The following is a 26,753-nucleotide window of genomic DNA, read 5'->3' as shown; positions in this document are numbered from 1 at the left end:
CCGCAGGGAAGCCAGGAGGCGCCGCACAGAGAAGACGGGCCCCCCTTCCACGAGCCAGGTGGGTGGAGGGGGACCAGCAGGTGGGCACAAAGGACTGGAATGGAACGGTTTCAGATGGCTGACATGGAATGTAGGATGGACCCTCATGGACCTTGGAAGACGGAGACAAACAGAGACAGGATTAATAATCTTAGATACAGGGAATGGGCCAACGAACCTGGGAGCCATCTTCCATGGCACTCCTCAAAGCAGCAGATGACGAGCGGAAAGCCAAACTCATTGTCCCGGCATGTAGGATGGTGCCACCGACCGTTTTCGATCTGCCGCCTCCTTGTAACTTTTGGAGGACCGTAGTAGGGCCTTCCGGGCCTGCTCCCAGGTCTGTCGGCACCGCATGATGAGTTCCAGAGCCGAAGGTACAGGTGAGCGCAGATCTCTGGTGGAGAACAAAGAAGGTTGGTGACCAAAGACAATGTGGAAAGGTGAAAAACCGGAAGAAGAGGTAGGCAGGCAGTTATGAGCTAATTCGATCCAAGGTAACTGAGTGGACCAGGAGGCAGGAAACTGAGAGGATAGGATGCGTAAACCTTTTTCTAATTCTTGATTCAGACGTTCCGTCTGTCCATTAGACTGGGGATGATAACCAGATGTAAGGCTGGATGTGACCCCGAGTAGGCAGCAGAATTCCCTCCAGAATTGCGAAATAAACTGTGGATCCCAGTCAGAGACAATATCCTGAGGCAAACCATGCAATTTGAAGACACAACAGTGAACACAACAACAGTGCTTCAGCAGTTTCTTTAGCAGATGGAAGTTTGGGTAACGGCACAAAATGGACCATCTTTGATAACCGGTCAACCACAATCATGATCACAGTTTGGCCGCGAGAGGGCGGCAGACCTGTTGCAAAATCCACAGTGACGTGGATCCAAGGTCGAATGGGGACAGGTAAAGGCAATAGTGCACCCGCAGGTGGGAGCGTAGATGTTTTATGCATGGCACAGATAGAACAAGCATTAGTGTATTCCTTAACATCAGCTACCATTTTGGGCCACCAAAACCTCTGATTAAGTACGAATAAGGTTCTTTGAGCGCTCGGATGACACAAAAAACGGCTGTCATGACCCCATCGAATAACCTCCCCCCTAAGCGAGGCCAGAGCAAATAATTTGCCACGAGGACACTCAGGGGGAATGGGAGTATTACCTACCACTGACCTGATTTTGGATTCAATATCCCAGGTGAGAGCGGACATAAAACAGGTTTCAGGCAGGATCGGTTCAGGACTGTGAGCGGAGACCGTGGCCTCTCCTATACATGAAAGCACATCAGGCTTGCCATTCTTGAACCCTGGACGATATGATAACACGAAGTTGAACCTGCTGAAGAAAATAGCCCACGAACCTGACGTGCGTTAAGTCTCTTAGTGGTGCGTAGATATTCCAGATTTTTATGGTCAGTCCAGACTAAAAAAGGTAACTGTGCCCCCTCCAACCAATGACGCCACTCCTCCAAGGCCACTTTTACCGCTAGCAGTTCGCGGTCTCCAATGCCGTAGTTTCATTCAGCTGTAGTGAGTTTCTTTGACAGAAAAGCGCAGGGATGTCATTTGTTATCCCCGGACCTGGTTTGAGAAAGAACTGCCCCAATACCGATATCAGATGCATCGACTTCGACCACGAACTGCCGGGCGGGGTCAGGAAGGAGCAACATGGGGGCCATTGTGAAACGATTCTTTAGGTTTTTGAACGCCTCATCACACTCAGGGGTCCACACAAAAGGCTTAAGTGAGGAGGTTACATTATGCAGTGGAGCAGCAATCGTACTAAAGTTGCGGATGAATTTGCGATAGAAATTGGCAAAACCCAGGAATCTTTGAACCTCTTTGCGACACTTAGGAACTGCCCAATACCGGACTGCCGCTACCTTGTCTGGATCCATCTGGATCTGCCCTTCAGAAATCACAAAGCCTAAAAATGACACAGTGGAGCGGTGGAATTCACTTTTTTCTGGTTTAACATAGAGATTATTTTGTAGCAGAGTGTGGAGAACGGAGCGGACCTGTTGCTCATGTGTCTTTTAGATCAGGGGAGAAAATGAGAATGTCGTCCAGATAAACAAAAGAGCACTTGTTCAGGAACTTGCGCAACACGTCATTAAGGAGATTTTGAAACACCGCAGGTGCATTGGTGAGTCCAAAAGGCATCACTAAATACTCATAGTGACCGGTAGGTGTATTAAAAGGGGTCTTCCATTCGTCCCCCTCACGAATATGAACCAGGTGATAAGCGTTCCGTAAATCCAGCTTGGTAAAGACCTTGGCTCCTTCTAACAGCTCAAATGCTGACGAGATTAACGGAAGAGGATAATGATTCTTTACTGTGACGTTGTTAAGACCTCAGTAATCTATACAGCGACGGAGTAATTTGTGTTTTTTCTGTACAAAGAAAAACCCTGCCCCGGCAGGTGAAGCTGAAGGACGAATCAAGCTGGCAGCGAGTGATTCCTGTATATAAGTATTCATTGCTTCGCATTCTGGCGCTGACAGAGAAAACAATTTTCCCCGGGGGGTGTGGTCCCTGGGAGAAGATCAATAGCGCAGTCATAATCACGGTGTGGTGGAAGCGATTTAGCTTTAGTTTTGCTGAAAACCGCTGCAAGGTCATGTTAACAAGTCGGGACCCCCTCTAGATCTGACGCATTTACACCAGAGGTGCTGACTGGCTGAATAAAACAGACATTGTTACAGACTGGTCCCCATGACTCTATCTTCCCGTGAGACCAGTCAAGGCGGGGTTTGTGACGTTACAACCAGGGATGCCCCAGGATTGCCGAGTGAGTCATTTTATCAAAAATGTGAAAACTGATGAGTTCGGAATGATTGTCAGGAATAGACAGACAAACTGACTGGGTACGGTACTCAATTTGGCCCAATTGGCGACCATCCACCGCATGGACCACAACAATTTAAGGTGGAGGGACCTGGTGAGAGAGGATAACATTAGGTTAGAGTCAGCACCTGAATCAATGAATACTGGACAGACCAGTGAGATATAATCTGACTTTAGCTCTGCGTTTATCAAATTCTAGGAGGATGGAACACTTGAGCTCTGACTCACCCTTACTACCATTCTCGGTCGCACCGGGGCACCCCTGACAGGATAGTGTGTAACAACATGACCAGCTTGTCCACAGTAAAAACAGAGCCCTTCCACCTGGCGGCACTCCTTCTCCTCGCTTGAGAGACGAGTCCGTCCCACTTGGGGGTTCTTCAACAGAAGGGGAGGGACTGGAGCTCGGATGACCGGAAGCGAGGGGTCATTCAGATGTGGCGACGGACCGTGGAACAGGGTGATGATGGTCTCGGCATGGGCAGTCAGAGAGACGACGGTCGGTGCGGATTGCTAGGGTGATAAGGTCGTCCAGGTCTTCTAGGAGATCCACCGCGATGAGCTGACTCTGTATTCTGTCATTCAGTCCTTGGAAGAACACATCATGAAGAGCTACAGGATTCCACTCGTTCTTCGCAGCCAGGATGCGTAAGTCTATGGCATAATTGGCCACTCAGCGATTGCCTTGCTACAGCCACATTAGTGAGCGCACCGCCTCACTTCCAGGAGAGGTTTGTTGGAACACCTGCTGGAGTGACTTGGTGAAGGCTGCCAGGGAGGAGCAAGATGGCGATCCTCGGCTCCATTCAGCCGTGGCCCACACAGCCACCCGTCCGGTGAGGTGATTGATGACGAATGTTATCTTCGACTTTTCAGTCGGGAACATTGGCGCCATCAATTCGAAGTGAAGTTCACATTGCGTAATAAAGGGCTTGACATCTCCAGACTCACCAGGAAAACACTCAGTTCGAGAAAGCTGATTGCAGACTTCTGGAATCGGTATGGGAGCCGCCAGGGCAGTGGACACCCCCGTAGGTGGTGCGGCGCTGGGGGTCATGCCGGTCGTAGCCTGATGTTTCGTGGCGTCAAGGAGTTGCTCCATATGAGTGCTCACGGAGGACATAAAAGTGTCTTGCCGTTTCGCCAGCTTGCTTATTCCGGAGTTCAGGGCGGCAAGCTGTTCATCTACAATGATCTCCAATGCTTTAAAATGGACAAAAAAAACAGAGACGTGGAAGAAAATGGAAAACAACCATCAAAATGGATAGAAGAATAACCAGAATGGCAAAGGCTCACCCATTGATCAGCTCCAGGATGATCAAAGACAGTCTGGAGTTACCTGTAAGTGCTGTGACAGTTAGAAGACGCCTGTGTGAAGCTAATTTATTTGCAAGAATCCCCCGCAACGTCCCTCTGTTAACTAAAAGACGTGCAGAAGAGGTTACAATTTACCAAAGAACACATCAACTGGCCTAAAGAGAAATGGAGGAATATTTTGTGGACTGATGAGAGTAAAATTGTTCTTTTTGGGTCCAAGGGCTGCAGACAGTTTGTGAGACGACCTGCAAAGTCTGAATTCAAGCTACAGTTCACAGTGAAGCATGGTGGTGCAAGCATCATGATATGGGCATGTTTCTCCTACTATGGTGTTGGGCCTATATATTGCACACCAGGTATCATGGATCAGTTTGGATATGTCAAAATACTTGAAGCGGTCATGTTGCCTTATGATGAAGAGGACATGCCCTTGAAATGGGTGTTTCAACAAGACAATGACCCTAAACACAAGTAAATGAGCAAACTCTTGGTTCCAAACCAACAAAATTAATGCCTCGCAGATGTGTAGAAATCATGAAAAACTGTGGTTATACAACTAAATACTAGTTTAGTGATTCACAGGATTGCTAAAAAGCAGTTTGAACATAATAGTTTTGAGTTTGTAGCATCAACAGCAGATGCTACTATTATTGTGAACACCCCCTTTTCTACTTTTTTTTTTACTAATAGCCCAATTTCATAGCCTTAAGAGTGTGCATATCATGAATGCTTGGTCTTGTTGGATTTGTGAGAATCTACTGAATCTACTGGTACCTTGTTTCCCATGTAACAATAAGAAATATACTCAAAACCTGGTTTAATCTTTTTAGTCACATAGCACTACTATTATTCTGAACACTACTGTACCATTCAATAAGACTGGAACATATTTATACTTTGACCCCTGTGTAATTCTTCATTGACCCCTGTAGATCATTAGAGGTCAGCTCCAGGATACCTCCACATCTGAAAATAAACATTACTTAATTTAGAATATGTGTGATAAATTTGGTGCTTTAGTCACAAAATGACAGTTCTTTTGGAAATTTTAGCTAAGATGCACCACTATATTGAGATGTTAACAATGTTAAAGTGTCCTGTTGGTTTCTGGGTGTTCTCTGAATTGGACAGGTTTCATTAAACTGTCTAATAAATTTTGTTTGCTACTGGTGCTGACTGGAACAAGAGTCTTTTGACCCATAGGGACTGTTTGTTGAAGTTTTCCTGAGGCGTCGTAAATTCACCCCGGAATTGCTTGGGCTATCTTCAGCCACTTTGCAAGAAGGGAGGTTAGGAGGCTTTTGGTGCCTGGTGCCTGGTACCAGGCCAAGTGTTAACACAGTCATTCCAGTGTAACACATTCCGGCCTTAAGAATGTCAGGGCAGTCCAGTTCCTTGTTAAAAGTGAAAGACATCTGTAAAGATGTCTTTGGGCAGATTCACTACAATGTCCAGCAACTTGTTGGGGTTCCTGGAAATTCTCAGGATGTCCCACAGAACAGCCCAACCAACTGAATAAAAGGCACTGTTGTGAAAGTGTAGGAACACGGACCCACAACAGGGGGCATAAAAGAACGGGCAGTGGATAAGCCAAACAGTAACAATTTAATGTTGTAAATTGTGCACAGCGGAATACAGACAACAATCAGTTTGGGACTACAGTCAATTACACGTTGGGTGACATGTGGGCAGGCTTGAGGATAGGAGACGCCCGTCCAGAACCGAGCCGGATCCCACACGGCCCTCACCGCCAACGGACCTGAAGAACAGTGGAGCCGCCAAGTCCTGGGTCCCCAGGTGGTCACCGTCTTCAGCTGTCAGACCTGGTACTGCTGGCAGAGAATAGAAACAGCACAGGTGAGTGTGAGTACGCACACTCAGTAATCCCACAGTCTGTGTTCAGTAAGGAGGGAGCACCTCCACCTCCAGTCACACACTCGTGCAGCTCCTGTCTAACCACTTATCTGGTTGGGGTGTGAAGCAAAGCAGTCGCTGATCACACCAAATGCCAATCCCACAGATAAGGCAATCCCACAGGAAAACGGCTGCAAAGAAGTTCAGACTATTAGTCAGCGTTAAATACAGCAGAGAATATTACCTCCAAGGTAGCTGATTTCTCGGCGGGGAGGTGGAGTTGCAGTCTGGTCTTTATGGTGATGGTGTTGAGTAGTGGATGAGTGACAGCTGGTACGGATGATGAGTGACATCTGTCACTCCCGGTCGCTCCCAGTCCACCAGATACTGGAACCCCCGGCCCTTTCGACGGACGTGCAGGAGCTGGCGAACTGTCCATGCGGGCTCCCCATCGATGATCCGGGCAGGAGGTGGCGCCGGTCCAGGGGCACACAGTGGTGAGGTATGGCAGGGCTTGAGTCTTGACACATGAAAAACGGGGTGTATCCGCAGTGAAGCTGAAGCTGCCAGCTTCACTGCGGCCGGACTGAGGACTTTGAGTATGGAAAAGGGTCCTATGTACCTGTCCTTCAGCTTCTGGGATTCCACCTACAGGGGGATGTCCTTTGTGGATAGCCAAACCTCCTGCCCGGGCTGGTATGCAGGGGCCGGGGAACGCCGGCGGTCTGCATGGGCCTTAGCCCTCGTCCGGGCTCTGAGCAGGGCAAAGCGGGCGGTACGCCACACCCGACGGCACTTCCTCAGATGGGCCTGGACCGAGGGCACCCCGACCTCTCCCTCCACTAGTGGAAACAATGGGGGCTGGTACCCCAAACACACCTCAAACGAGGAGAGGGCGGTGGCAGATGAAACTTGGCTATTATGCGCGTACTCGATCCAGGCTGTCGTGTGCACGGAGGTCACGCAGCGGAGGGCCTGCTCCAACTCCTGGTTCGTCCGCTCTGCCATCTGGGGGTGGTACCCAGACAAGAGACTGATGGTGGCCCCCAGTTCCCTGCAGAAACTCCTCCAGACCTGGGAGGAGAACTGAGGACCACGATCCCAGACAATGTCCGATGGAATCCCATGCAGACGCACGACATGGTGGACCAGTAGGTCTGCAGTCTCCTGGGCCGTCGGGAGCTTTGGGAGGGCCACGAAGTGGGCCGCCTTGGAGAACCGGTCCACTATCGTGAGGATGGTAGTCAGGCCCTGGGACGGTGGGAGGCCCGTGACAAAGTCCAGGCCAATGTGAGACCAGGGGCGATGAGGCACGGGCAGAGGCTGGAGGAGGCCTTGGGCCTTGTGGTGGTCGGCTTTGCCCCTGGCACAGGTGGTGCAGGCCTGGACATACTCCCGGACGTCGGCTTCCATAGACGCCCACCAGAAGCGCTGCCGGACCACTGCCACGGTCCTTCGCACCCCTGGATGACAGGAGAGCTTGGAACCGTGACAGAAGTCTAAGACCGCAGCCCTGGCCTCTGGTGGGACGTACAATTTGTCCTTCGGACCTGTCCCCAGGTCCGGGCTCCGTGTCAGGGCCTCCCAGACGGTCTTCTCCACGTCCCAGGTGAGGGTGGCCACGACAGTGGACTCGGGGATGATGGTTTCCGTCGGGTCTGACAGCTCGGTCTTGACCTCCTCTTCATGCACCCGGGACAGGGCATCAGATCATTGGTTTTTCATCCCGGGGCGGTAGGTGATCCGAAAGTCAAAACGCCCGAAGAACAGTGACCAGCGGGCTTGCCTGGGGTTCAGACGCCTGGCGGTCCGAATGTACTCCAGGTTCCGATGGTCCGTGAAAACCGTAAATGGTACCGATGCTCCCTCCAACAGGTGTCTCCACTCCTCAAGAGCCTCCTTCACCACAAGAAGTTCCCGATTGCCGACGTCATAGTTCCTTTCAGCCGGGGTCAACCTGCGGGAAAAGTAGGCACATGGATGGAGAACCTTGTCGGACTCCCCGCTCTGGGATAGCACGGCTCCTATCCCGGAGTCAGAGGCGTCCACTTCACCTACAAACTGGCGACTGGGATCGGGCTGCACCAGAACCGGTGCAGTCGAGAACCGGCGTTTCAACTCCCTAAACGCGGCTTTGCACCGATCCGACCAGGTGAAGGGGACTTTCGTGGAGGTCAGGGCTGTCAGGGGGCTGACTGTAGCCCTTGATGAACCTCCGGTAGAAATTTGCAAAACCGAGGAACTGTTGCAGTTTCCTACGGTTTGTTGGTTGGGGCCAATCTCTCACCGCCGCAACCTTGGCCGGATCAGGGGCGACGGAGTTGGAGGAGATTATGAACCCCAGGAAGGACAAAGAAGTGCGGTGGAACTCGCACTTCTCGCCCTTCACAAACAGCCAGTTCTCCAACAACCGCTGTAGGACCTGACGTACATGCTTGACATGGGTCTCAGGATCTGGAGAAAAGATGAGTATATCGTCTAGATATACGAAGACAAACCGATGCAGGAAGTCCCGCAAGACGTCATTAACCAACGCTTGGAACGTCGCGGGCGCATTGGTGAGGCCGAACGGCATGACCAGGTACAGTGACCTAACAGGGTGTTAAATGCCGTCTTCCACTCGTCTCCCTCCCGGATCCGAACCAGGTGATAAGCATTCCTAAGATCCAATTTTGTGAAAATTTGGGCTCCATGCAAGGGCGTGAACACTGAATCCAACAGAGGTAACGGGTATCGGTTGCGAACCGTGATCTCGTTCAGCCCTCTGTAATCAATGCATGGACAGAGTCCGCCGTCCTTCTTGCCCACAAAAAAGAAACCAGCACCCATCGGGGAGCTGGAGTTCCGGATCAACCCGGCAGCTAACAAGTCCCGGATGTAGGTCTCCATTGATTCGCGTTCCGGACGGGAGAGGTTGTACAGCCTGCTGGACGGGTACTCAGCGCCCGGTATCAAATCAATGGCACAATCATACGGACGGTGTGGGGGCAGCGTGAGTGCCAGATCCTTGCTGAAGACGTCAGCAAGATCGTGGTATTCAGCTGGCACCGCCGCCAGATTGGGGGGGACTAAAACCTCCTCCTTAGCTGTCACACCGAGGATCCTAAACACTCCCGGTGGCAGGTTTCGCTCCACTGAACCACAACCCCAGACGGCCAATCAATCCGGGGATTGTGTTTTCACACCCATGGAAAACCCAAAATCACTCGGGAGGTAGAAGGTGTTACATAAAACACAATCTCCTCCCTGTGATTCCCAGATACAACCAAAGTCACGGGCTGTGTCTGGTGTGTGATTAGTGGAAGAAGGGTGCCATCTAGTGCCCGCACCGACAATGGTGACGGTAAGGCCACTAGAGGGAGCCCAACCTCCTTTGCCCATCTGCTATCCAGCAGATTCCCCTCCGACCCCGTGTCCACCAGTGCTGGGGCGTGAAGGGTTAGATCCCCACTCAGGATCGTGACTGGGATACGTGCAGATTTTCGGGGTCTCCCCGCGTGGGTATTGTCACCCACCCTTAGCCCAGTTTCTAAGGACGAGTACTGCTGTTTTGACCGTTTGGGGCATTCTCTCTGTGTGTGCTCGGTTGAGCTGCAGAGAAAACACTCTCCACGGATCAGCCTCCTTTGTCTCTGATCTGATCGCTTTTTGGCCCTGCTCGTTTCCATAGCAACGTCAGCAGGGGGAGCTGTCGTTACGTGGAGAGCCCTGGCTGTGGAGCGTGGGGAAGTCGGCTCCCTTTCGGACCTGGGAGGAAGAGGGACGGCTTGTGCCTGACCACATCCTTCGTCTCGCTTCCGTTGGTGTTCTGTTAATCGGTTGTCTAACCGTATAACCAGGTCGATAAGCCCGTCTAAATCCCGCGGCTCGTCCTTCGCCACCAGGTGCTCCTTAAGGACCAGAGACAGTCCGTTTACAAAGGCGGCGCGGAGTGCAACAGCATTCCAGCCATCTCGCGCTGCCGCGATGCAGAAGTCAACTGCATACTTCGCCGCGCTCCGACATCCCTGTCTTATCGACAGCAGCACGCTTGAAGCGGTCTCGCCTCTATGAGGGTGGTCGAACACCTGTCGGAACTCCCTCACAAACTCAGTGTAAACCGTTAGGAGCCGTGAATTCTGCTCCCAGAGCGCCGTAGCCCAGACGCGTGCCTCTCCTCGAAGCAAATTTATAACATAAGCCACCCGGCTAGTGTCTGACGCGTACATGACGGGACGCTGTGAAAAGACGAGCGAGCACTGCATCAAGAAGTCTGCGCACGTCTCCACACAGCCTCCGTACGGCTCCGGAGGGTTTATGTATGCTTCAGGGGAAGGTGGGGGGGTTTGTTGAACGACCAGTGGAATGTCTGTCTCTGGCATTCAGTCAGCAGGAGGAGGTGCTGCAGCAGCGCCCTGAGCGTGCGCTTCCACCTGGGCGGTGAGAGCCTCCATCCTTTGATTGAGAACAATGCTCTGCTCGGTAACTAAGTCCAACCGAGCAGTAAAAGCAGTTAAAATGTCCTGCAGCTCACCTAACATGCCTCCTGCTGGCGCCTGTGCACCTCGCTCTTCCATTGGCTGTTCAAGCGATGGTTGATGCCCCTCGGGATCCATGACATTGGCCGAGAAATCCTGTTGTGAAAGTGTAGGAACATGGACCCACAACAGGGGGCATAAAAGAACGGGCAATGGATAAGCCAAACAGTAACAATTTAATGTTGTAAATTGTGCACAATGGAATACAGACAACAATCAGTTTGGGACTACAGTCAATTACACGTTGGGTGACGTGTGGGCAGGCTTGAGGATAGGAGACGCCCATCCAGAACCGAGCCGGATCCCACACGGCCCTCACCGCCAACGGACCTGAAAAACACCGGAGCCGCCAAGTCCTGGGTCCCCAGGTGGTCACCGCCTTCAGCTGTCAGACCTGGTACTGCTGGCAGAGAATAGAAACAGCACAGGTGAGTGTGAGTATGCACACTCAGTAATCCCACAGTCTGTGTTCAGTAAGGAGGGAGCACCTCCACCTCCAATCACACACTCGTGCAGCTCCTGTCTAACCACTTATCTGGTTGGGGTGTGAAGCGAAGCAGTCGCTGATCACACCAAACGCCAATCCCACAGATAAGGCAATCCCACAGGAAAATGGCTGCAAAGAAGTTCAGACTATTAGTCAGCGTTAAATACAGCAGAGAATATTACCTCCAAGGTAGCTGATTTCTCGGCGGGTGGAGTTGCAGTCCAGCCTTTATGGTGATGGTGTTGAGTAGTGGATGAGTGACAGCTGTCACTCCCGTTCGCTCCGACGCCCTCTCGTGCTTGAAGCCCGCACTTCAAGCAGGGCGCCATCTTGTGGTGGTGGGCCAGCAGTACCTCCTCTTCAGCGGCCCACACAACAGGCACTGCAATAATCAGCATAGGCTGCAAGGAAGCACTGTCAGTATGGTTTTCAGTGGGTACTCGCAGAGCTCAGATGCTGTGTATGGTTGACTTCTTGACTATGCAGCCAGACTGTTCCAGTTATTGAGTTCCAAGTAGGAGGAACTGAATCCGGTTAAGCACAATCTCTGAAGCTCCTTTCATGGCACTAAGAGCAATGTAACACCTCTGCAACCCAGACCATCGCTGTTTCCAAAGTGGGGGAACAAGTCCTTTCTGCCCTTCTGCGGAGATGATAGTAGTTTCCAGATTGAGTCCTAGAACATTTACAGCCTATTCTCAATTCCAGTTTGGGGGCTTTGTACCAAGGACCCTTGGCCCTGCTTTCTCATGCTGGAAACTGGTCTGCTCTCTCTCTGGGGTTTTTGATTCTGTGTGAGGTTAGGAATGGGAGTCTGTGTGTGATAGCTCATGCTCACATGGTTCCTTCACCCTGTGGTGCCAGGTACACGATCCCTATGGCCACGTATCACCTACTGATGGTGTAGGATACTCGTCCTGTCTCTGCATATGTCCGTTGCCATGGGGGCATCCATTTTTGGAGCTTGGTGTAGCTGTAGGGCCATGCAGGGCTGTTGATGGGCCACCAACAAGCTGGTGGCCCATCAACACCAACCCAGCACTGATCCTCCAGCCCAACTGGTTCTGCTCTTCAGTGTCCTGTGTGTAGCTGGCACTGTCTGTCTGTCATACATTGGTCTCCACAGCCACATCCCGAGACACTGCCCCAGCCTGCCTGAATGAGCCTGCATGGCATCATCGTCATCTGCGACGGACAACTGAGAGAGAGAGAGAAAGAGAGAGACGTGACATGTACACTTCCTGAATGGGATCCAGTGGGGGTGTACGTACGGCACAAGCTGAACATGGTCGTAGGATTTGACATGCCTAACCATGGTGAATATCCCTCGAACACAGTCTGGCCAGCCGTCATACTGCACCTTGACTGCTCTGCGAGCTTTTGCCACCTTGACCACTCCTCAGTTGGGGTGTCATGTGCACTACATTCGAGCTGGCTGCGCGAATGGGCCTGGCTGTTGCAAGTGCACTGCAACTGCTGTTGGAGGTCTTTGAATACGAAGTGACTGAACATTTCATATGGCCCCTCGACCGCAGTCCGAATGGTCTGACTTATGTATCAACGAATGTTGTGACGTAAGTGGAATGGCAGTATAACTGCATCTCAACCGCCATTCGATTAGGTTTCCTATGTGAGGGCAGCGCGAATGTGGCATGCATGTGCTCTGTGTTCCGAATCTATGTGCCGACTGCTGTGAGATGGCTGTACGAGGTGTTAGAGTGCAGTTCAAATTTGTACTACTGTCGTCCAAATGGATGGATGGATGGATGGATGGATGAGATTTATTGTCATTGTCATTACAAGTGCAACAACAATAAGATTACGTCCACACTCACATTTCCACAGACAAGATACAGCAATTAATCCACAATTATTACTTGTTTATTGTAATAATGGCACACATAAGAATTAAGACAACACAACCCCTGGCAAAAATTATGGAATCACCTGCCTCGGAGGATGTTCATTCAGTTGTTTAATTTTGTAGAAAAAAAAGCAGATCACAGACATGACACAAAACTAAAGTCATTTCAAATGGCAACTTTCTGGCTTTAAGAAACACTATAAGAAAATCAGGAAAAAAATTGTGGCAGTCAGTAACGGTTACTTTTTTAGACCAAGCAGAGGGATTGAGCAGTGAAAACACTTTTACAGCTTCACATGAACAAACCAGATCTCAAATTATGAATATTCCCTGGTCTCAGAAATCTTCTTCACCTTCCCCTGCAAGGTGTGCATTTCCTCCGAGATGTTATCCAACTTGCGTCTGAGTTCAAGGGTTAACACAGTCTGAAAATGCATCGCCTTGCCCAACTCATTAATCATGACGGACAAGTGAGGGGTCGTGGTTTTGGTGGCAGCCATCTTGCCAGTCTTGCCAATCTGTCATGGCAGCACATAAGCCAATAAGTACCAGCCCTCCTACTATGAAACTAAATATGAATAAATCCTTGACGTCCTCCACAGAGAAAGGCGCAAAGCATGCGACACACCACGTCTCCCAGGTGTCGAGAACATAGCCCGCAGGGTAAGTTCCATCTGGGCATGCAGGGTCGCCCGCCCCTGATATTCTTGTAGAAAGAAATGGTGTCAATAGCATTCAGAGAATTCACAGCCTGGTGAAGTAGGGATTTGAAGGTTGGAGCAGAGATAGAGGAGAGAGGAGGAGATGCGACCGCCTCGCCGGAGTCCCAACCCTCCTTTGTGCGCCATTCTGCCTCATTCGCGCAATCAATCAATCAATCAATTTTTTTATATAGCGCCAAATCACAACAAACAGTTGCCCCAAGGTGCTTTATATTGTAAGGCAAAGCCATACAATAATTATGTAAAACCCCAACGGTCAAAAGGACCCCCTGTGAGCAAGCACTTGGCGACAGTGGGAAGGAAAAACTCCCTTTTAACAGGAAGAAACCTCCAGCAGAACCAGGCTCAGGGAGGGGCAGTCTTCTGCTGGGACTGGTTGGGGCTGAGGGAGAGAACCAGGAAAAAGACATGCTGTGGAGGGGAGCAGAGATCGATCACTAATGATTAAATGCAGAGTGGTGCATACAGAGCAAAAAGAGAAAGAAACAGTGCATCATGGGAACCCCCCAGCAGTCTACGTCTATAGCAGCATAACTAAGGGATGGTTCAGGGTCACCTGATCCAGCCCTAACTATAAGCTTTAGCAAAAAGGAAAGTTTTAAGCCTAATCTTAAAAGTAGAGAGGGTGTCTGTCTCCCTGATCTGAATTGGGAGCTGGTTCCACAGGAGAGGAGCCTGAAAGCTGAAGGCTCTGCCTCCCATTCTACTCTTACAAACCCTAGGAACTACAAGTAAGCCTGCAGTCTGAGAGTGAAGCAATGTGTGAAGGGATCTTTTATTTGGCGACAGACACAGCAAGGAACACAAGTTATTAGTCCATTAGTTCTTACTTTAATTTTGTGGAAAAAAGGTCTCCTGTGCTCATCCCAAGTTCACATTACTTCCATTTTTAGATCCAGCTTGATGACATCAGAGATGATGTGTTGTGGGCGTTTCTCTGGCCCTGTCTGTGTCTTTTGTTTTCAAATTCATGTTCCAGTCCTGTCTTCATCTTTATACTGTTTTTGTCTGGTGCCCACTCCCCCCTTTTGATTTGGTCTACGTGTGTGTGTGTGTGTGTGTGTGTCTGTCTGTGTGCGTGCATGTGGTCTGGGTCTTTGTGCTCCCCTGTGGCGTTCCTTATTTCTTCTCATGTCGCATCATTTCCATCTTCACTTATTGTTCACCTGCTGTTAATCTGTTCTTTTGCTTGTAAATCACACCTGTCTGCTTGTTGTTTTGCTGATCCATTAATGTAACTTAACATAACTTAACATAATGTAAATGCTGGAAAAATTGTGAATATGCCTTATTTTGTTATCACTTAAATGTCTAAAGGAATTGTTTTCTCATGGCGTGATTAATGCAAAGTGTCTGTTTTTCAATACGCAGTGTTCAGATACATGAGGATATCTGAGGTTTTTGTTTTGTTTAGTCAGAGCACGTACATTCGCACGTGGTGTTTGTCATCTTATTTTGCTGATGTTGACACTTAACTAAAGATTGAAACTGTCCTTGTTCCCGGGAGAGACTGTGCTGATTGTTTCTGCTGTGTAACCATGGTGACGACATCCTTGTTTGTTTGAATGAATAAAAAGTGAGGTAGAGTGTCACTCAGAAGAGAGAGGGAAGGAGAGAAGGAATGAGTGAATCTGTTGCTCGAGCGATATACTCACTCTCTCTCTCCTCGTGACCCAACACCCAAAGAGAAACAGTGACTTCTGGTGTGTTTCTTTGATATCAGGTTGTCTGTGATTTCTGTTACAGGGTGAAACTGACAGTAACGTAATGTAACATAATGTAATGTAACGTAACATAATGTAATGTAACGTAATGTAACATAACATAACGTTCTGTTCTCATGGCCTGTCTGTACTGTAAGTACCCCGTTTGGTTTATCACACCCACGGTTCTCCAGCTCTCATTAGTTCTGTCTTCGCCGCCGCACCTCCTGGTTGTTCCCCCCTTTATGTTTTGTGTTGGACTTTTTGCTGTTCTCAAATGCCTGCACTTGCTTGTTTGATTTTTGCTCATTCTGTTGGATAATTAAAGCCCCTTGGACTTTTTGTAACATATCCTCCTGTGTCGTGGTTGTCTGCACCTGGGGTTCTGTTTGACTCTGATTTAGCTCTGATCGTAACAAGAGGGAGAAACAGAAACCTGCTGAGGTAGTGAACTATGCCTGTGACTCATCTGAGTTTGTACACATCGCTTGGGTGCTGCAGCTGAGTGATGGGTTGGGCTGTGGCCTCCTCTGGGTGCATTCCATGCTTGGTGATGGTGGTCATCATCAAGACAGCTAGTTACAGGTTTATTTTCAAAAACTTCTTTCAAAAGATTAGTGCAGACAGACTCGTAGATCAGCACACTGATGTAGTGAAGATAAAGTCAAATCAAATCAAATCAATTTTATTTATATAGCGCCAAATCACAACAAACAGTTGCCCCAAGGCGCTTTATATTGTAAGGCAAGGCCATACAATAATTATGTAAAACCCCAACGGTCAAAACGACCCCCTGTGAGCAAGCACTTGGCGACAGTGGGAAGGAAAAACTCCCTTTTAACAGGAAGAACCTCCAGCAGAACCAGGCTCAAGGAGGGGCAGTCTTCTGCTGGGACTGGTTGGGGCTGAGGGAGAGAACCAGGAAAAAGACATGCTGTGGAGGGGAGCAGAGATCGATCACTAATGATTAAATGCAGAGTGGTGCATACAGAGCAAAAAGAGAAAGAAACAGTGCATCATGGGAACCCCCCAGCAGTCTAAGTCTATAGCAGCATAACTAAGGGATGGTTCAGGGTCAGTACTCTAGCTGCAGCATTTTGAATTAACTAAAGGCTTTTCAGGGAACCTTTAGGACAACCTGATAATAATGAATTACAATAGTCCAGCCTAGAGGAAATAAATGCATGAATTAGTTTTTCAGCATCACTCTGAGACAAGACCTTTCTAATTTTAGAGATATTGCACAAATGCAAAAAAGCAGTCCTACATATTTGTTTAATATGCGCTTTGAATGACATATCCTGATCAAAAATGACTCCAAGATTTCTCACAGTATTACTAGAGGTCAGGGTAATGCCATCCAGAGTAAGGATCTGGTTAGACACCATGTTTCTAAGATTTGTGGGGCCAAGTACAATAACTTCAGTTTTATCTGAATTTAAAAGCAGGAAATTAGAGGTCATCCATGTCCTTATGTCTGTAAGACAATCCTGCAGTTTAGCTAATTGGTGTGTGTCCTCTGGTTTCATGGATAGATAAAGCTGGGTATCATCTGTGTAACAATGAAAATTTAAGCAATGCTTTCTAATAATACTGCCTAAGGGAAGCATGTATAAAGTGAATAAAATTGGTCCTAGCACAGAACCTTGTGGAACTCCATACTTAACCTTAGTCTGTGAAGAAGACTCCCCATTTACATGAACAAATTGTAATCTATTAGACAAATATGATTCAAACCACCGCAGCGCAGTGCCTTTAATACCTATGGCATGCTCTAATCTCGGTAATAAAATTTTATGGTCAACAGTATCAAAAGCAGCACTGAGGTCTAACAGAACAAGCACAGAGATGAGTCCACTGTCTGATGCCATAAGAAGATCATTTGTAACCTTCACTAATGCTGTTTCTGTACTATGATGAATTCTAAAACCTGACTGAAACTCTTCAAATAGACCATTCCTCTGCAGATGATCCGTTAGCTGTTTTACAACTACCCTTTCAAGAATTTTTGAGAGAAAAGGAAGGTTGGAGATTGGCCTATAATTAGATAAGATAGCTGGGTCAAGTGATGGCTTTTTAAGTAATGGTTTAATTACTGCCACCTTAAAAGCCTGTGGTACATAGCCAACTAATAAAGATAGATTGATCATATTTAAGATAGAAGCATTAAATAATGGTAGGGCTTCCTTGAGCAGCCTGGTAGGAATGGGGTCTAATAGACATGTTGATGGTTTGGAGGAAGTAACTAATGAAAGTAACTCAGACAGAACAATCGGAGAGAAAGAGTCTAACCAAATACCAGCATTACTGAAATCAGCCAAAGATAATGATATATCTTTGGGATGGTTATGAGTATTTTTTTTCTCTAATAGTTAAAATTTTATTAGCAAAGAAAGTCATGAAGTCATTACTAGTTAAAGTTAAAGGAATACTCGGCTCAATAGAGCTCTGACTCTTTGTCAGCATGGCTACAGTGCTGAAAAGAAACCTGGGGTTGTTCTTATTTTCTTCAATTAGTGATGAGTAGTAAGATGTCCTAGCTTTACGGAGGGCTTTTTTACAGAGCAACAGACTCTTTTTCCAGGCTAAGTGAAGATCTTCTAAATTAGTGAGACGCCATTTCCTCTCCAACTTACGGGTTATCTGCTTTAAGGTACGAGTTTGTGAGTTATACCACGGAGTCAGGCACTTCTGATTTAAGGCTCTCTTTTTCAGAGGAGCTACAGCATCCAAAGTTGTGCTCAATGAGGATGTAAAACTATTGACGAGATAATCTATCTCACTCACAGAGTTTAGGTAGCTACTCTGCCCTGTCTTGGTATATGGCATTGGAGAACATAACAAAGAAGGAATCATATCCTTAAACCTAGTTACAGCGCTTTCCGAAAGACTTCTACTGTAATGAGACTTATTCCCCACAGCTGGGTAGTCCATTAAAGTAAATGTAAATGTTATTAAGAAATGATCAGACAGAAGGGGGTTTTCAGGGAATACTGTTAAGTCTTCAATTTCCATACCATAAGTCAGAACAAGATCTAAAGTATGGTTAAAGTGGTGGGTGGACTCATTTACATTTTGAGCGAAGCCAATTGAGTCTAATAATAGATTAAATGCTGTGTTGAGGCTGTCATTCTCAGCATCTATGTGGATGTTAAAATCGCCCACTGTAATTATCTTATCTGAGCTAAGCACTAAGTCAGACAAAAGGTCTGAAAATTCACAGAGAAACTCACAGTAACGACCAGGTGGACGATAGATAATAACAAATAAAACTGGTTTTTGGGACTTCCAATTTGGATGGACAAGACTAAGAGTCAAGCTTTCAAATGAATTAAAGCTCTGTCTGGGTTTTTGATTAATTAATAAGCTGGAGTGGAAGATTGCTGCTAATCCTCCCCCTCGGCCCGTGCTACGACAGTTAGTGTGACTCTGGGGTGTTGACTCATTTAAACTAACATATTCATCCTGCTGTAACCAGGTTTCTGTAAGGCAGAATAAATCAATATGTTGATCAATTATTATATCATTTACTAACAGGGACTTAGAAGAGAGAGACCTAATGTTTAATAGACCACATTTAACTGTTTTAGTCTGTGGTGCAGTTGAAGGTGCTATATTATTTTTTCTTTTTGAATTTTTATGCTTAAATAGATTTTTACTGGTTGTTGGTGGTCTGGGAGCAGGCACCGTCTCTACGGGGATGGGGTATTGGGGGGATGGCAGGGGGAGAGAAGCTGCAGAGAGGTGTGTAAGACTACAACTCTGGTTTCTGGTCCCAACCCTGGATAGTCACGGTTTGGAGGGTTTAATGAAATTGGCCAGATTTCTAGAAATGAGAGCTGCTCCATCCAAAGTGGGATGGATGCCGTCTCTCCTAACAAGACCAGGTTTTCCCCAGAAGCTTTGCCAATTATCTATGAAGCCCACCTCATTTTTTGGACACCACTCAGACAGCCAGCAATTCAAGGAGAACATGCGGCTAAACATGTCACTCCCGGTCCGACTGGGGAGGGGCCCAGAGAAAACTACAGAGTCCGACATTGTTTTTGCAAAGTTACACACAGATTCAGTGTTAATTTTAGTGACCTCCGATTGGTGTAACCGGGTGTCATTACTGTCGACGTGAATTACAATCTTACCAAATTTACGCTTAGCCTTAGCCAGCAGTTTCAAATTTCCTTCAATGTCGCCTGCTCTGGCCCCTGGAAGACAATTGACTATGGTTGCTGGTGTCGCTAACTTCACATTTCTCAAAACAGAGTCGCCAATAACCAGAGTTTGTTCCTCGGCGGGTGTGTCGCAGAGTGGGGAAAAACGGTTAGCGATATGAACGGGTTGGCGGTGTACACGGGGCTTCTGTTTAGGACTACGCTTCCTCCTCACAGTCACCCAGCCGGCCTGCTTTCCCGGCTGCTCGGGATCTGCTGGGGGACAGCTAACGGCGGCTAAGCTACTTTGGTCCACACCAACTACAGGGGCCTGGCTAGCTGTAGGATTTTCAAAGGTGCAGAGCCGAATCTCCAATTCACCCAGCCTGGCCTCCAAAGCTACGAACAAGCTACACTTATTACAAGTACCGTTACTGCTAAAGGAGGCCGAGGAATAACTAAACATTTCACACCCAGAGCAGAAAAGTGCAGGAGAGACAGGAGAAGCCGCCATACTAAATCGGCTAAGAGCTAGTAGCTGCGCTAAGCTAGCGGATTCCTAAAAACACACAAAGTGAATAATGTGTAAATAATTTAGAGGTGATTCAGCAGAGGGAGTGCTTTAGTTAAGGTACGTGAAGATTACACTGTGAAACAAATCGTTATCTAGGTAACTAGATCAATCTAACTGCGCAGATTAAACAGCTAACAGATACAGAAAAACACCGCTGTGCTCCGGAACAGGAAGTGATACAATACCGCAGTGAGAGCCAACCACCAGTAAAACAAACAATCATTTGTCCTTTCAAAAAGAGCGGACCCCGACAGCGCCGCCCAGCATTCAGGGAAACCGGCAGTGTTGATGTCATCAACACTTTAATGTCATCAGACATTTTTTATGTGTTTCACACATTCCGAAGCCTAAGTGTAAGTTGATCAATTTTGTTTCAATGTTGTCCTTCTGCTTTTCCCCACAGTGGCGTCCAAACACCACGTTCCCATCCTGGCTGATGAGATTTACAGCAACATGGTGAGTAACAGGAAGCGGTGCGGCCGTTTCCTGTAGCCTGAGGGGTTGGTCTTTGATTTGGTGGGAGGAGGTTCAGCTGACTCAAAATATTTCATGCTGTGCTTTTTTTTTTTTTTCTAGTCAATTTCATTTCATTTGTTAATATTCATCCATTAGTGCATTTAGGCCTCCAACACATTCCAAAAAAAAGTAGGGACACAAAAGCATTTCCCAATTCACAATGTTGTCATTCCTTCTCACAACACTTAAAAGACATTTTGGTGTTGAAGACGCCAAGAGATGAAGCATTTCAGGTGCAACAGCGTGTGCAACAGTACAATGCCTTTTCCATTTCATTTTTCCATTTCAAAACTCTCCACACTTTCTCTATCAGGGACAGATCAGGACACGTCAGTCCTCTTCTTCTGCAGTCATGTAACATGTGCAGAATGTGGTTTTGCTTTTTTTTAATGCATGGATGTCACTGGAAAAGATGCCATCTGTACTGTTGTTTTTGGCTGCAATCACCGAAGCAGTCCCAGTGTATTTCCCAGTGGAGAAGGGAAGACGAGGCAAACGGGAGAGGTCGTGTCAGTAAGTGTTAGCCTACACAGCTAACCAGAGTAGCTCTGTTCTCTCGCCTGCAAAACCGTCTCGGCATGTTTGAGCTCTGGGTCAAAACAAACGGCAACACACATCCAGTTTCCACCACATCGTCCCTTTTTCCTTGCATTTTCCATGTTTGCATAATTTGAGCAAAAATCTCAGAGAAAGTGGTATGTTTCTGCTGAGGACAGATGACGGCTGTCCCCGGAAGTAGGAAAATTGCCTCATATGTGTTATATTTTTCCCCTTTAACACCCACCCTCAAACAAAACTGCCAAAGTACAAAGAAAAGCCACCAAAATTCATGGATGATTTTCACCCTCTAAAGCTCAGACATAGTCAATAAAATGTGAACTAAACATGCCTTTGTCATTATTTTGAGTAGAATAAAAAACAAATGCCTGAACTGCTGCTGAATTGTGTGAACAGTTTTGATGTACTTTGTAAAGTGACTGGCTCATATTTATTTTTGTTTCCTGACAGGTTTTTCCAGGTTGCACGTTTCACTCGGTGGCGTCGGTGAGCAGAGACGTTCCCGTCCTGTCCTGTGGTGGTCTGGCAAAATGCTGGATGGTTCCTGGATGGAGGATGGGCTGGATCCTGATCCATGACAGGAATGATGTTTTTGGACCTGAGGTAGGCCATTTCCTGCTGACGTCAGTGCGAAGGTAAGTTTCCAGCTGGTCACTTTTTGTCTTGTTCACAGATTCGACAGGGTCTGTTGAAGCTGAGTCAGCGTATTCTGGGCGCCTGCACCATCGTGCAGGGCGCGCTGGAAAGCATCCTGAAGAACACGCCTAAAAGCTTCTACGATAAAACCATCAGCTTCATCAGGGTAAGACGGGGCACCGCACAGGTTTACCACCACAGTGATGGGGTAGTTCTGACTGTGTTGAATGTTTGGTCTCCAAAGTAAATGTCAAACAGTGTTGACATCCATTAGATTCTATGACATGTGACATATGTTACCGTATGTTACCATATGTTATGACACATGGTCCAAACTATTCCTTTTTAAAACCCTATTAACTCATCCAATAATTTGCATCACGTTTTACCAAAATTGAAACAACTTTAACTTTTGACCCCTGTACAAATTGAAACTGACCTTTGTCACCATTCTTGCTGTTTTTACCCCGTAACTCCAGAACATTCCATCATTTATGTTCCAGACTATCCCTTTTTTCAAATCCTTATGTTCAGACAAATAATATGGTAAAGTTTACAATATGATTGAAACATTTTTTTTTTAATTTTGACCCTTGTGTAATTCTTCATTGACCTGACCATGTATTGAAAATTCAAGTAGTCAGTCCGTTTTTTCAAAGGAGTTCATGTCTAAGGAGTATTTGTGCTGAATTTGGTGCTTGCATCACCATTTAATTTTTAATTTAATTTATTTTCATTGCTATAGCGCCAAATCAATCAATCAATCAATCAATCAATCAATCAATTTTTTTATATAGCGCCAAATCACAACAAACAGTTGCCCCAAGGCGCTTTATATTGTAAGGCAAGGCCATACAATAATTATGAAAAACCCCAACGGTCAAAACGACCCCCTGTGAGCAAGCACTTGGCTACAGTGGGAAGGAAAAACTCCCTTTTAACAGGAAGAAACCTCCAGCAGAACCAGGCTCAGGGAGGGGCAGTCTTCTGCTGGGACTGGTTGGGGCTGAGGGAGAGAACCAGGAAAAAGACATGCTGTGGAGGGGAGCAGAGATCAATCACTAATGATTAAATGCAGAGTGGTGCATACAGAGCAAAAAGAGAAAGAAACACTCAGTGCATCATGGGAACCCCCCAGCAGTCTAAGTCTATAGCAGCATAACTAAGGGATGGTTCAGGGTCACCTGATCCAGCCCTAACTATAAGCTTTAGCAAAAAGGAAAGTTTTAAGCCTAATCTTAAAAGTAGAGAGGGTGTCTGTCTCCCTGATCTGAATTGGGAGCTGGTTCCACAGGAGAGGAGCCTGAAAGCTGAAGGCTCTGCCTCCCATTCTACTCTTACAAACCCTAGGAACTACAAGTAAGCCTGCAGTCTGAGAGCGAAGCGCTCTATTGGGGTGATATGGTACTACGAGGTCCCTAAGATAAGATGGGACCTGATTATTCAAAACCTTATAAGTAAGAAGAAGAATTTTAAATTCTATTCTAGAATTAACAGGAAGCCAATGAAGAGAGGCCAATATGGGTGAGATATGCTCTCTCCTTCTAGTCCCCGTCAGTACTCTAGCTGCAGCATTTTGAATTAACTGAAGGCTTTTTAGGGAACTTTTAGGACAACCTGATAATAATGAATTACAATAGTCCAGCCTAGAGGAAATAAATGCATGAATTAGTTTTTCAGCATCACTCTGAGACAAGACCTTTCTGATTTTAGAGATATTGCGTAAATGCAAAAAAGCAGTCCTACATATTTGTTTAATATGCACTTTGAATGACATATCCTGATCAAAAATGACTCCAAGATTTCTCACAGTATTACTAGAGGTCAGGGTAATGCCATCCAGAGTAAGGATCTGGTTAGACACCATGTTTCTAAGATTTGTGGGGCCAAGTACAATAACTTCAGTTTTATCTGAGTTTAAAAGCAGGAAATTAGAGGTCATCCATGTCTTTATGTCTGTAAGACAATCCTGCAGTTTAGCTAATTGGTGTGTGTCCTCTGGCTTCATGGATAGATAAAGCTGGGTATCATCTGCGTAACAATGAAAATTTAAGCAATACCGTCTAATAATACTGCCTAAGGGAAGCATGTATAAAGTGAATAAAATTGGTCCTAGCACAGAACCTTGTGGAACGCCATAATTAACTTTAGTCTGTGAAGAAGATTCCCCATTTACATGAACAAATTGTAATCTATTAGACAAATATGATTCAAACCACCGCAGCGCAGTGCCTTTAATACCTATGGCATGCTCTAATCTCTGTAATAAAATTTTATGGTCAACAGTATCAAAAGCAGCACTGAGGTCTAACAGAACAAGCACAGAGATGAGTCCACTGTCCGAGGCCATAACAAGATCATTTGTAACCTTCACTAATGCTGTTTCTGTACTATGATGAATTCTAAAACCTGACTGAAACTCTTCAAATAGACCATTCCTCTGCAGATGATCAGTTAGCTGTTTTACAACTACCCTTTCAAGAATTTTTGAGAGAAAAGGAAGGTTGGAGATTGGCCTATAATTAGCTAAGATAGCTGGGTCAAGTGATGGCTTTTTAAGTAATGGTTTAATTACTGCCACCTTAAAAGCCTGTGGTACATAGCCAACTAACAAAGATAGATTGATCATATTTAAGATCGAAGCATTAATTAATGGTAGGGCTTCCTTGAGCAGCCTGGTAGGAATGGGGTCTAATAAACATGTTGATGGTTTGGATGAAGTAACTAATGAAAATAACTCAGACAGAACAATCGGAGAGAAAGAGTCTAACCAAATACCGGCATCACTGAAAGCAGCCAAAGATAACGATACGTCTTTGGGATGGTTATGAGTAATTTTTTCTCTAATAATTAAAATTTTGTTAGCAAAGAAAGTCATGAAGTCATTACTAGTTAAAGTTAATGGAATACAGTGCTGAAAAGAAACCTGGGGTTGTTCTTATTTTCTTCAATTAGTGATGAGTAGTAAGATGTCCTAGCTTTACGGAGGGCTTTTTTATAGAGCAACAGACTCTTTTTCCAGGCTAAGTGAAGATCTTCTAAATTAGTGAGATGCCATTTCCTCTCCAACTTACGGGTTATCTGCTTTAAGCTACGAGTTTGTGAGTTATACCACGGAGTCAGGCACTTCTGATTTAAAGCTCTCTTTTTCAGAGGAGCTACAGCATCCAAAGTTGTCTTCAATGAGGATGTAAAACTATTGACGAGATACTCTATCTCACTTACAGAGTTTAGGTAGCTACTCTGCACTGTGTTGGTATATGGCATTAGAGAACATAAAGAAGGAATCATATCCTTAAACCTAGTTACAGCGCTTTCTGAAAGACTTCTAGTGTAATGAAACTTATTCCCCACTGCTGGGTAGTCCATCAGAGTAAATGTAAATGTTATTAAGAAATGATCAGACAGAAGGGAGTTTTCAGGGAATACTGTTAAGTCTTCTATTTCCATACCATAAGTCAGAACAAGATCTAAGATATGATTAAAGTGGTGGGTGGACTCATTTACTTTTTGAGCAAAGCCAATAGAGTCTAATAATAGATTAAATGCAGTGTTGAGGCTGTCATTCTCAGCATCTGTGTGGATGTTAAAATCGCCCACTATAATTATCTTATCTGAGCTAAGCACTAAGTCAGACAAAAGGTCTGAAAATTCACAGAGAAACTCACAGTAACGACCAGGTGGACGATAGATAATAACAAATAAAACTGGTTTTTGGGACTTCCAATTTGGATGGACAAGACTAAGAGTCAAGCTTTCAAATGAATTAAAGCTCTGTCTGGGTTTTTGATTAATTAATAAGCTGGAATGGAAGATTGCTGCTAATCCTCCGCCTCGGCCCATGCTACGAGCATTCTGACAGTTAGTGTGACTCGGGGGTGTTGACTCATTTAAACTAACATATTCATCCTGCTGTAACCAGGTTTCTGTAAGGCAGAATAAATCAATATGTTGATCAATTATTATATCATTTACTAACAGGGACTTAGAAGAGAGAGACCTAATGTTTAATAGACCACATTTAACTGTTTTAGTCTGTGATGCAGTTGAAGGTGCTATATTATTTTTTCTTTTTGAATTTTTATGCTTAAATAGATTTTTGCTGGTTATTGGTGGTCTGGGAGCAGACACCGTCTCTACGGGGATGGGGTAATGAGGGGATGGCAGGGGGAGAGAAGCTGCAGAGAGGTGTGTAAGACTACAACTCTGCTTCCTGGTCCCAACCCTGGATAGTCACGGTTTGGAGGATTTAAGAAAATTGGCCAGATTTCTAGAAATGAGAGCTGCTCCATCCAAAGTGGGATGGATGCCGTCTCTCCTAACAAGACCAGGTTTTCCCCAGAAGCTTTGCCAATTATCTATGAAGCCCACCTCATTTTTTGGACACCACTCAGACAGCCAGCAATTCAAGGAGAACATGCGGCTAAACATGTCACTCCCTGTCTGATTGGGGAGGGGCCCAGAGAAAACTACAGAGTCCGACATTGTTTTTGCAAAGTTACACACCGATTTAATGTTAATTTTAGTGACCTCCGATTGGCGTAACCGGGTGTCATTACTGCCGACGTGAATTACAATCTTACCAAATTTCCGCTTAGCCTTAGCCAGCAGTTTCAAATTTCCTTCAATGTCGCCTGCTCTGGCCCCCGGAAGACAATTGACTATGGTTGCTGGTGTCGCTAACTTCACATTTCTCAAAACAGACTCGCCAATAACCAGAGTTTGATCCTCGGCGGGTGTGTCGTCGAGTGGGGAAAAACGGTTAGAGATGTGAACGGGTTGGCGGTGTACACGGGGCTTCTGTTTAGAACTACGCTTCCTCCTCACAGTCACCCAGTCGGCCTGCTTTCCCGGCTGCTCGGGATCTGCCAGGGGGTAACTAACGGCGGCTAAGCTACCTTGGTCCGCACTGACTACAGGGGCCTGGCTAGCTGTAGAATTTTCCACGGTGCGGAGCCGAGTCTCC

General features: G+C 46.5%; 1 protein-coding gene across 2 annotated transcripts in view; it reads left to right on the top strand.

Moving 5' to 3' along the window:
- The window catches only part of tat (tyrosine aminotransferase), a 110,277-nt gene that overhangs the window by 47,410 nt on the left and 36,114 nt on the right, over window positions 1-26,753 (top strand). For both annotated transcript variants that reach the window (XM_034175677.1, XM_034175678.1), the window contains 3 exons: window positions 20,481-20,533; window positions 21,602-21,754; window positions 21,825-21,953. In XM_034175677.1, coding sequence (XP_034031568.1) covers window positions 20,481-20,533; window positions 21,602-21,754; window positions 21,825-21,953 — 335 coding nt within the window. The remainder of the gene's footprint in view (window positions 1-20,480; window positions 20,534-21,601; window positions 21,755-21,824; window positions 21,954-26,753) is intronic.

This window comes from Thalassophryne amazonica, chromosome 8 (genome assembly GCF_902500255.1).
Source record: "Thalassophryne amazonica chromosome 8, fThaAma1.1, whole genome shotgun sequence".
NCBI lineage: Eukaryota > Metazoa > Chordata > Actinopteri > Batrachoidiformes > Batrachoididae > Thalassophryne > Thalassophryne amazonica.
Note: the sequence above shows the minus strand (reverse complement) of the source record. Positions and strands in the feature narration are given on the sequence as shown.